Here is a 12570-nt window from a genome sequence, read left to right as displayed (position 1 = left end):
CAGGGTTTCAGAATAAAAATGAATTTGTAATTTATTTCAGAATAGGCAGCCCAGGGCAACAATAACTCCATTTAGAAATTATAAAACAATATTCAAAATTATATTTGAGGTGTGAAATAACTTATGGAAATTCAAAGACTTCATTCTTATGCTTAATTATCTTTTATTACTTGAGAAAAAGCCCTACAATTTGGAAAATTATGCTCAGATAGGCATGTTTCCAAGTTTTTCCCTGAAGTAACACACTTGCAGACACCATACTAAAAACTTGTGGCCAATTTCATCTAATGCAAAGAGACGTTATTCGAACGTTTGGTAAAGGCTATAGAAATTTTTTGACAAAAAATGTTGAATTATTGAGTGATTAGCAATGGAACAGGAAATATGAATAGCAGTCATACATGTACAGTTGTACACATACATCTTTAGATGGTGCTTTTTAGTATATTAAATTATAGGAGCTACATGCACTTCTTTCATCATCTAACGTTTCTTTGCATTATCTAACGTGTGCAACTGTTCCTGATCTCTGTCAAGTCCTCAAGTGTGTTGTGTAAGGATTTTTCTTTCTGTTAATACTAAATGGCAATCCACAATCAAGTTGAGTTGTGATCATTTCAATCATATTACGTACTCTTAGGGCTTTTTAAAATGGGGCTGTGATCTCAAGATTTCTGCTTTAGAAAAGAAAGAAATTAAATTTATATTTCATGAAAACATGAAGTGCCTTTAACCTTTAGTCATCTTTAAAAATGTACATGTGCAATCCATGAATAATTAATGGACTTTGTGGACATAAGGTTAAAGGCACTTCATGTTTTCATGAAATATAAATTTAATTTCTTTCTTTTCTAAAGCAGAAATCCTGAGATCACAGCCCCATTTTACTGTACATGTAGGCCTAGATACAAGTGTAAGTCTGTGCTTAAAATAATATAATAATGCTTTGATATTAACTCTGTACTTGTGCATACATTACAAGCATGTTATGCACCAAAGAAAGAAGAGGTGGATGGGTGCGGTGAGTCCACAATGCACTGTAGTACTCTACATGTATTACGTAGTTGCACATGTAGGCCACACACCTATCCCTTGACGCACGATGTACACGTACATGTAGTTATGAATCATAAGCAATTCCTTTCCATGCCTACATGTGGTGATCTGACAGCCTGATTATAATGGCACCAGTACCTTGACGTCTATGGCCAGGCATTGCAGTGACTGGTAGATTGAATGTATTTGATGTCAAACAGTAGAGGGCTCAAATAGATGTGTTTGTATTTGGCTTATTTTGACCTCTACCATTGTGAGTGCAGCTGCATGGATTAGCAATCTCCTACCTGAGCAAATAGTATTGGACGATTGGAGGACGGGAAGCATTGTTTTGTATTCTTGGCGGCATCCTTTAAATGTGTATGATGTACATTGTACATGTAAATGTCAGAAAAAGTATTTTGGTTGGCCAAAAAATGCAAAACATCTTTTCAGAGCTACCAAGTATCACGCATTAGGCGTGACATCACGCATTTCGAGGGTCTGAAAATGCTCTTACGCACAACGCGCGTGCTAGATTTTGAAAAAACGCTATACCTTATACGTGTGTTATACCCTCGCACGTGCCGAATCATGAAAATGTCACGCATTGCCGATCTTTGAACTTGGCGTCTCTGTCTTTTAGCAACTGTACAACATGTACATTTACCTATTGTATTGCCAACATTCACTTTTTCATTTTAATGAAGCAGCTTAGGCTTTATACATGTACCCGTGTATGATGAATTTTTAGGTTACGTGTACTGTACTTTGTACTAATATACATATAGGACTGGGACCAAAAACTGGGTACCTGGGTCCCACCTGAGGGCCTTGAGTCCTGTCTAAAGAAAAAAGTACCTGTTTCCCGAAGTTAGATGGCGATGAAAAATACCCCCCATTAAAGTGACATTTTTTTTTACTCTGTTTTGCCGAAAGTCAAATGCATTGCACATTAGAAATACATATCGGATTACATGTGCACATGTCTGACAGTTCCAAACTTCAGCTTTATCCCATGACATTTCAAATAAATGCATTTGAAGATCATTCCTTTTCAGGGAGATATTTTTGATAGGATATTTGTCCTTAAAAAGAATGAGAAAGCACGCAAATTATTTTTCATCAGCCCGTTCAAGAATTAAAAAGTGCTGGGCAGGGCATTAATTTTACACAAGAATTTCATATGTCCAGTCAGTTGTTTAAACCAATTCATCCTTAGTTCAGTTTGACAGAAAGAAAGAAATCCATCTGTGATTGAATAAATAAAAGAAAAATAATAAACAGTGGTTACAGTGTATTGCATGGGGAAAAAACAACCGACCAACCCTGGCAGTGTTGTTTGCCCACAATACATGTTCATGCACGTGCGAGTAGCCTCCACATGCCTCATCATCCCGTCAATACCCTGTGAAACTTATAACCTTTCCTGCATGCAATGAGCTGTATTAAAGACTCAGATGATGTCTTCATTATAAATGGTTGGCCACACTGGTGTTTACCTAGTTAATGGAGGGTGGTGATGAGTAACGGCTGCCAAAGTCCAATGTTTAATTGCATTTATCAATTAACAGGGTATACATATATTGTACTCTGTAAGGAGTTTTTCAATAGGAGAGAAAGACAGGATATCACATGCTTTCATAATTGTGTTATATGTACACCTAATCTATTTAATATGTGTTAAAAATGGAATATGATTAAGATACTTATTTGCATGCCATCAATTTCTAAGCATTGTTATGTTTACAATGTATGTAGTCCTACATGTAGAAGAGAGTAGTATTATGGTCATCTTCCTGAGGTCTAAACACATGCTCTGCCTGGCTGAACTTACATTGTAGCTCAATATTTGATAGCCAGGTTTAGGTTTGTTCTAGCTAGAGTAGCTGATCAAAGATTATTTGTTTAGATCCTCAAAACAGCCTGGACTTAGTATTGTAAATAGAATAGAATAGCAAATAGAACAGCATACCGGTACTATTTATTTCCACGAAGAAGTTTCACATTTGCCACTTCTGGTGGAGGAGTGTTTTCCATTTCCTTTTGTGGTACTTCTCGTTACATTGCAACATGTGAGAGGCATAGAGATAGAGAGAGAGGGAAAGTGAACTGGACTATTTTTGCTCTTTCCTCCTGTCTCTCTCACCGAGTCTCTATACAATTTGCTAGTTTGTGAGGGTATCAGTTCCTGTAATCAATAGCCTACCAGGCAGGCGTAGTTAGTTGGCCGGTGGTTCAGGTCTCGGCTGGGCCTTGACTGCAAACGCAGACTGGGAGCCGGGAGTTCACCGCCATGTCACGCAAGAAGCCTGGGGAGTGGATTTCGGCCTTAATCGTAAGTTTTTTTTCCCAGTGGTGCTGGGCCGGGCTGCTTTGAGCCCCATCGGATGAGACCAGTGGTGTGAACCACATGTACATGCACAGTGTACTTCCTCCTCGTGTACGTTATCGGGATGCCTCAGACAGTGAATACAAGTGAAGTATTTAGATCTAGGAGGAAGTGTCAAAATAATTGATCTGTATTAATCATACTGGACAGGCTATTGAATTCACTGATTAGTTTGACCTACACTGTACATGTATATGTACATGTGTAGTACAGTGGTTCTTAAATATTATATGCCAGTCTAGTACCGTATGTCTTTGGTTTTCAGTGTCCACATGTATGACAAATTGATACGCCTACAATGTGGGTCATTCTACAAATAGGCCAAGTACGATGTACATTGGAAATTTTGATATAGCGGGCCTGTTGCAAATGTACTCAAGGAAGTAAGCCGTAATTGGATTGAAAGTTGGAAACGTGTTCTGATCGTTAGCTCCACTTGCACACAATGGTATGCATGTGGAGAGTTGGCAGAAGTTTGGCATCATGCCTTGTGGAGAAATGCAGATCTTTTGAAAAGTGTGCTAAGATACATCTGCAATGTATATATTGATTCAGTAGGAAAGCAACTTTAGACAGAAATGGTCATGTTCATGTATGTGTAGTCACACTATATAAAAGAAAGATCTACAACTATGGATAAATTCTATTAGATATTAGACATACATGTAGCAGTTAGTTTTTTTTCTCAGTAGAACCAAATAAAAATAATATTACGGAACAGGGGGATATGTTTTGTAATGCAGGCCCACAGTGTATCTGAAAAGGCTAACCATAGCCTTTGAGCCCTGTTTTTTAATATTCGCTTGAAATTGTCTGTGTGTTCAATTCTACAAGTAAACAGCCTTTTGGCTCTGAGCCTTTGAGTAGCAGATACTGTACATCAAAATAATATGTTAAAGAGGTTTTGAAGAATTTCTTGCGTGGCTAAAATTGTGAACTGCGTACGTGAAGCCATGATGAAATGGTCTTCTAGATAATGTACATCATACAGAGGCGACTGATCTCAACACTGTACTCCTATGTTTTCAGTGATGTCAAAAGTGGGGCTGGGGACTGTGTGATGGGGTTGTTCTTTTCATCTTTCCCCACTGTATGAATGAATAGATAATGCATGCATGTATGTATGTCCCTGAATATTTTGCACGTACATGTAATGTGTGCGTTTACAAATAAACCCTACTACATGTACACAATGTACGTGTAGGCTGCAGACTACCATCATTTCCTGCGCAAATGTATGCTGTTTCCTGTAAAATATAGATTTGTCAACCCATTATGAAACTAATGAATTTAATTGTAAAGATACTTGAGCTTCTCTGACTGTCACTACGTCATGTTACCATGGCAGATTTATTAAGAGGCAGTTGAGTGAATTTCAAAGTAAAGAATGGCCAGTGGACGCGTCAGTTTTGAAAAGTAGACATTATTTTCTTTGCTTTCTTTCATACTTGTAGAAAGGAAAGACTTACATATATTTTTGTTATCATGAAATGCGACATGATCTGAACAAGGAATTGAAGCAAATCATATTTTAGCCTAGATTTCTTAGTGTTAACTTGCTTTCTCAACATGAAGGTGCAGATGGTCTCAATGGCATCGCAGAAAAAAAAGCAAGGGAGAAAAAATCTTTTTCATAATTATCCAACCATTGCTATTTCAGGCATGTCCTTGCATTTCTGAAGGGAACAGTTGTGCATAGGTGTTTGTAAATCAAATAGTTCTGTTGTGGAGGTTGCATATGTACAGGAATGTGACACAAACAAAAAGACTTGCACACAGTTTAATTCCTAGCATGACATCATGGAAGCATTTCATGTAGCTGTTGCTATTTCAGGCATGCACTTGCATTGCTTGAAAGAAATGCTGTGCAATGGTATGAGTAAAACATGGGGTCCTATTGTGGATGTTGGCCCTTACAAAAGAAGAAATACACGCCAGTTTATTTTCTAGCTTGAGCTCATGGAATCATTTAATGCAATACAATTACAGGGCCTGTGAAAGAGTGGCAGAAATCCACTACACTGTACATGTGTACATGTCATTAGTATTTAAAGGTCAGGTGACATCCAAATAAGTTGATTCCTGTTGATGTGCAGGACTGCAGACAACTCATATTTTGTTATTCAAAGATCTAAATATATTTCTTAGATTTTGAAATACTTTTTAGAACAATTTCCTCAGACCTGCTGAGCTCCACCCTAAAATAATGCTCCAGATCTCATTCATCTTGTGACATCATCTGTCAATCATTAGTGAGCTAACAAGAGGTAGTGGTACAATGTATGTAACTTCCCCCAGCTCAGCACATGCTCACAAGTGAATTGCATTCTTTCATACAATACCTCCACATTCTTTTCCTGGTGATGCTACATCACGTCTGACATAGCAACTCCTGACATAGCAACTCCAATGTTGGTATTGTATGGTCTATTGTAAACAGGTGGTCAGCTCTGAAAACAATTAACTTGTACATTTCACTACTGTTTACATTAATTTGAGTGTTTCTTTTACACTAGTGCAGCAGTGAATTCATGACACACTTCTGCATCTAGGTTTTGGCACATGAGTGATGACAATGTTTTGTTTTTTCACAGGGAGGCAAGCACAGACCTGGAAATGTACCTCCTCCAACGCAGCTCACAAGAACCAAAGGCACAGGACCCCTCGTGAAGAAGGACAAGAGGCAGGGTTCTTCACGTTTCAACATCTCCAAAAACAGAGAACTTCAAAAGCTCCCACCTCTCAAAGGTATTTGATCATACTATAATGTAACTTCTGAGCCTACAGGTGTATGTATGTTCAGGAAAACTTAATATTAACGCTAGTTTGCGGCTAACTAAATAGGTTACATACATGTAGTTAGTTGAAAGGTAGGTTTAGTAAGGTTTTAATGAACATGAACCCTGAAGAATTTGCATTTAGGGTTCAAGTCCTCATATTTAAGCTTTGGTTATATGTAGGCCCTACATTAAAATTCAGACTCCTTTGATGTTAATGATAGTTATAGAACAGTTTAGAACATGAAACTTAAATGAAGCCCCCCCCCCCCCCCCCCCCAAGTCACACTCCTAGGCCGACCCCATAGATAGCAATCAAATACAGAAATCAAGTTATTAGCTATCTTGGGAAATTCATACATATTTTTCTTTTTGTCCGGTCTATTGTTGTTCTGCGGTTGGTCTTGTGTTATCTTGTCAGTTTTACCAGGGTATAAATATGTACCTGTACCTAGAACTCTACATGTATAAATGTACATGTGTCTCTTGTACATGTAACAAATTAAATGAAATGGAAGAGATGCATTTTTATTAAATTGATATAATTCTGCGTATTTTCTGTTAATCAGTTCCTTTTCCTGTTTATCATTAGGTGCTGTTTTTTTGTTTGTTTCCCCCCACATGTACATGTAGGCCTACTGCAGTGTAGATGTGTACATTTTTAGGAATTGTGCTCGATTTTTTTTTCTTTCTTCCCGGACATTGTAATGCAAGCTATGTCCATGGATCTTGATGTCTGCAAAGGCACATTTCCAGCTTAACCTTTTAGATACCTTATGTCAAAGCTAATAGGATTGAAAAGATGTATGAGCTTCTATGTATTTTTGTTTTGAAATATTTGTCTTTAGTATGGTTCGTGTTTTAGTTGTTTGTGTTTTTCGTTTGATGTGGGTCTCTCCCTTTTTCTGTAGGCAAGGGGGGGGGGGGGAGCCTGTTCTAGTCTGTATGAATCACAGTGTCATTCATCAAGGGCAACTGCTTAGATAGAGATGGACATTATTTGAACTAAATTTTTCATTTACATTTTTCATTACTTTCTAATAGACTTGCTCTACTACAAGTTGCCTAGATTTACATTTGTACATGTCTAACTTGATCCATAACTTGGAGAAATCAGTCAGTCAGTCTGTCTGTCCGTCTGTCTGTCTGAAGTCAATCAATCGAACATGAGAGGAAAACATCCTTGGAAGTTTGATTGAGGAGAGCATTGTTTATGTGATTGGAATGACCTAGCCCTTGACCCAGTTACTCAGCATCTAGCCTGGGAGCGCTCGCTGACGAGCTGGCAATTATTGGTGGTAATTGGAGGCTCTTACTTCAAGAGGAGGATCCCATTCAAATCCCTCTGGAATCACCATTACCATATGAGCAGAACTTTGCGTGCATTGTACTGATGTGATGTACAGTTGTACGTCTCGTTCTAGTACAGACAGATGCATGTATTTATAATCTTGTTCATGTACATCTGGAACTTGTACATATACATGTGCATGTAGGCTCCATGTTTGTTTTTTTGTGTGTTGAAACTTGTTAGAAGTTGAAAATAAATTCTTTCTTCACAAACAGTGGACAAATTTATGTTCTATGTTCAGCTTTAGCTTGATCTTTGAAGGACATTTGTTATTGTATTTCCTTAAATCTCATTGTTTAAAACAACAGAGAAGTACATGTATCCAAGTTTCTTAGAAATGTTGTCGATTAGAGAGATTGAAAAAGGGGAGAGGAAATAATGCTGCTACTTTACGGATGCCTGTGAAAGACCCCTGACATTTGAGCGCTAGCGACTTATGTCTTTTTATGGGTTTTGCCATTAGAGATTAGAATTAGATCATCTTGTTTGTGACTGGATCTATATTTGGGAGTATACATGTAGGTATGATGCATAGTTGGGAATAATATCTTCATTAAGGACGTGCATGCACCTTGATGTAAAAGGGAAGAAAACTACATGTATATATTGTGTGGCTAATAATGTGGCTAATAATGTGTTGAATCAAGCTTAGTACATTTACGTCCTATAAACCTAACATAAATTTGGGCAAGAAACTTTCAAAAGTAAAAACTATCAACTACAATGACAATATCTGACTCTTTGAACAAGTGCTAACTGATGCAGTTGGACACATAGACATTTCAAAATATATTACTGAGAATGGGAAGAGTATGTGTCAAACAATTGCGCTGATTGCTTGTAATACGATGTAAAACTACATGTACATGTAGTTTCATTCGGATTCCCATGATTTTTTAAAATTTAGAAATCTGTATATTTTAAACCTTGACTGAAAATATGATAACCAGTAGTTGTTTCACTGATGACTGATTGGGTCGATTCATGTTTGGAATCAAATTGCATTAATGTATTAGTGCAAGGGATATCTCTGGAGATACTTGAGTAAAACTTTAAGAAGGCACTGCACTTGGTTAAATTAAATGGACACTATATTTACTCCACTGCCTCTATTGTTAGTGTTTCTAATATATCTGATGCCGAACTTATTTGTCATGATTTATGATCTGTTTAGTGTTTACTCTATGTGTAAGATATATTTCCTGGTGACACTTCTATCTATGCAACTTGTCGTACAGTGTTTGAACCGGTCGTATTGCATGCGTAGATCTCCACACTCACCGCTTTGCAGATTTAGCCGGCTAAAAATTGTTGTATTTGTATCATGGGCCTACCTTTTCTTTTAACAGGTTGACTTTTACTTTACTTGTACATGTATGTATATGTAAATGAATAATGAAAGTAAAGTTCTGTTATGTCACATATATATGAGATAGCCTTTTTAATTTTTACTGTAAAGTTGCATACATTTACAATGTAAATGTACATTGTGGGGAAGCTCATCAATAAATACACAGACACAGAAATAAACTTAATTTTGATAGGTTCCATGCTGTCAATCACTGCGGGACATTCCCCTATCAAGTTAGATTGCATAAATTTTGTAGCATTATCAAAAGCAAAGTAGGATGTCGCTGGCAAAAATAGCCCTGGATCAATCAGCCTTGCAGAAGTGATGATCTAAAGGCCTTGATCAAGGCTTGATGGCAGAAAACCAGTGGGCAATCTTATCAAAGCCCATGTGCATTTTTTTTACTAGCCCTGAATCCACCTTTTTAAAGATTTTAGTTCATAAATTGCAAGATATAAATCATGGTAGTGCAGTGACATCTTGTTTCTTGAGTAGAGTAATTCATGGTGAAAATGATCTAGGCAAATGCTAATTGGCTATTTTCATAATCTAATCAAATTAAATGCATACTGCGTTGTTGTTGTTATTAAGTGCCTTGAATACTACAAATTATTTCATTCACTTGTGACCAACAATTGTACTTCAAATAGTCAGAATACAAATTTTGACTTGTTTGGTAGGACAGTCCATGTTTGTCTGACCTAGAAACAACTAATGTATGCAATGTGCATTCTGAATATAATAACCTAACAGGTGAATATAATAGCTTTTCCTTAGGTAAATGTGTACATAGATTTGAATAAATTTTGAAAACGTGTTGCTAAAATCAATGAACCTGTTTATACATTTTTTGCATTCTTGTACTTTTTATAAGAAAAGTTTCCTTTGACATCTGAAAAGCATAAGCAGAGGCCTGCATTACAGCATACATGTACATAACAAAACTTAGTGTACACTATGCAATGTGAATTCCATCCATAGAGAATTTGAAATGTCGTTATGCATAGCAGGTGTATCAAATAGTTGGTATCCAGGGCTGTGGCAGAGAAACACAGATGGAAATATATTGTATGCAGGTCTATTCCTGCCAACTTTCACACTATGTACATGTAGTAAGATGTCGTCCAAATAGACATGGTTACATGTAGTTAATATTTCTTCATTATTGTACAATTTTAAAATATATTTTTTCTTTGAATTATTTGAAATTCTCTTCTTAATTTTCCTGGTGTTGTTTGTCTACTAATATAGTTTTTGTTCTATTCTCCACACCCCAATCAAAGGTAATATCACTTTGACACCACATGTTCATCACCTCAGCTCAAGGGACTTCTGACTTTGATGTATACCGTAGGTGTTCTCTCTCTCTCTCTCTCTCTCTCTCTCTTCACAGATGCTTGGACTTGTTTTATTGGTCTGCTAATATTGCCTCTGCTCCACTAAACAAAGCCCAGACATTGCTATAAATTGATCATTTTAACACCAGAAGCATGTCCGACTATGATGGATGTATTTATATTGTCTTATTTCTCACAGATGCTACCCCCGGTGAGCGAGAGGATCTCTTCTCCAAGAAGTTGCTGCAATGCTGCGTAGTCTTTGACTTCATCTCAGACCCTCTGAGCGATCTCAAATGGAAGGAGGTGAAGAGGGCCGCGCTCAATGAACTGGTGGAGTACGTCACACATCAGAGGGGGATCATCACGGAAGCCATCTACCCCGAGGCCGTCCAAATGGTGAGTGGCATACATGCATGCATTGAGGACCCATTCAGACTTTAGGCAGTAAACCAGCTTTTTTTTTTTTTAAATGCCAGGAATTTTGGTTATGTTGAAGTAAATGACAAGAGGCAATTTGTTAGAGGTAAGGAAACAGCTACAAACAACAAAAGTCCCACAGCATACTCGTTTATTGGCTTCTTGATATCCTGAAAACCATTTAGTGCAAGAATGTTATCTCATGTTATTTGCCATGACATTATTTAAAGCGGTTTACTTCCCCGTGTGTGAATGAGACTTGAGAACCTATAGATAAAAGGTTGTGATGGCCTGTTGTCAAATGGCATTAGACGGTTGACCATTTGGGACATTGTACATCTCCATAAGCACCTGGTGCATCGGCCAATATCAATTCCAATATTATACAAATAACGCACGTCCCAGAGTGCAATAGCGGTGAATGCAGTACGCGCGAGGTTTCTTTAGATTGGTGCCGCTCTGTGCAACGAGCCGCTTGCTTAAAATACTAGAGCCATTTTATAATCTGCATTATTAATGGCGGCAGATGAATCATATGATCTAGTAGAAGAATAGGCCTATTTGATATTTCCTATTTTGCATACTATACATGATAAGACAATCAATATCTTTATGTTAGTCATCCTGAAGGATGATCTTAACATATGAATGAATTTTCCATGGGGGCCGCTTGAATGCCCTTCTCAAATGGCCTACTGGGTAGGGCCGACTGGGTAGAGCCAAGTGGTAGTGAGCAAGGGAAGGATAAACCTTGTTACTGAATGGCAAAGATATTGAAACCATGGCACATGATAGTCCGTGATCTGTGGGACCTCTGATCCGATCAATAATATGATTTTTAAGTGTTGTGAAATTTCTTCTTGTGTGATCCAGTATGATGAGGTCAGAGGTAGTTGGACAATGCCAAATTCTAAAAGAGTTCCTGCAAACATAAAATTATTTTTTACACAAAGTACATGTACCGTACATATCCATTGGTGAAAAATGGAATCCTACTTTGGCTGATGAAAAAAAAAACAAGGCAAAAAACAAATATAAAAGCTATGGTAATGTGTTATTCTACAGTTTAAAAAAAACTTAAATGAATTGAATCTTGTACATTTCAATTCACCTGTTATGGTACGCTTGTGCTATTAGTTTCCACCCTTCTGGAAATGGAATATTGTTATTGCATGGAACCACACCAAAAATAGCTTGCCAGGTGTACATGTATGTATACCACTAACACTAATATGGAAAATCCACCCCCAATGTTATGAGTTGAAGTATGCCCAAGAGGACCTTAGAGAAACCATGAAAACGGGGAGAGCGAGAGAGAAAGCTCTTGAAGAATGTCTAGAGAGAGATGGATGCTTATCTCGATCGACGAGGAGCATCTAGAGAGGGAGTCTGATGGTAATCTCCTTTCTTCTTCCTCCAGTTTGCAATCAACATGTTCCGAACGTTGCCACCCCCTTCCAATCCCCACGGTGCTGAGTTTGACCCGGAAGAAGACGAACCAACGTTAGAAGCAGCTTGGCCTCATTTACAGGTAGGTCATCCTCTCTCACTATCTTTTATGGTATCACTGAAAGTAACAATTCTCAATTTGCCACTTTTTGAAAGGCATATTGCAGATATTGTTGATGACAATATTCTGACTGCAGTTGTAATATTTTTTTTTTACAGATGTATTACTTCTGTAATTTATGTGTCCATACAATGTACAGTGTATGTTCTTGTATAAAAATATATTATGCTTTGGTTTTAGCAAAGCGATAATGATTTTTTTTTTCTCGCTTCAATGAGACATGAGGTATAATGGGAGGCAGTTGTTGATCTGAAGGTTTGTAATTTTAAAGGTCCATGGTTATGAAACAAGAATTTCCCATACTAGGGGGTTCATAATTGCACAAATAAAATGGGTT

The 12570-nt window shown here is 37.4% G+C and overlaps 1 protein-coding gene across 3 annotated transcripts in view; it reads left to right on the top strand.

Moving 5' to 3' along the window:
* LOC577346 (serine/threonine-protein phosphatase 2A 56 kDa regulatory subunit delta isoform) overlaps positions 1–12570 on the top strand; it is a 46232-nt gene that overhangs the window by 5180 nt on the left and 28482 nt on the right. For 2 of the 3 annotated variants that reach the window (XM_796932.5, XM_775327.5), the window contains exons 3-5: positions 6022–6175; positions 10443–10642; positions 12084–12194. In XM_796932.5, the coding sequence (XP_802025.1) occupies positions 6022–6175; positions 10443–10642; positions 12084–12194 (465 nt within the window). Of the gene's footprint in view, positions 1–3257; positions 3374–6021; positions 6176–10442; positions 10643–12083; positions 12195–12570 lie in introns of those variants that run through there. The other variant, XM_011670321.2, reaches the window with a different exon arrangement.

The sequence above is a fragment of the Strongylocentrotus purpuratus genome, unplaced genomic scaffold (genome assembly GCF_000002235.5).
Source record: "Strongylocentrotus purpuratus isolate Spur 01 unplaced genomic scaffold, Spur_5.0 spur5_scaffold_5, whole genome shotgun sequence".
Lineage (NCBI taxonomy): Eukaryota > Metazoa > Echinodermata > Echinoidea > Camarodonta > Strongylocentrotidae > Strongylocentrotus > Strongylocentrotus purpuratus.
This window is presented reverse-complemented; position numbering and strand designations above follow the sequence as displayed.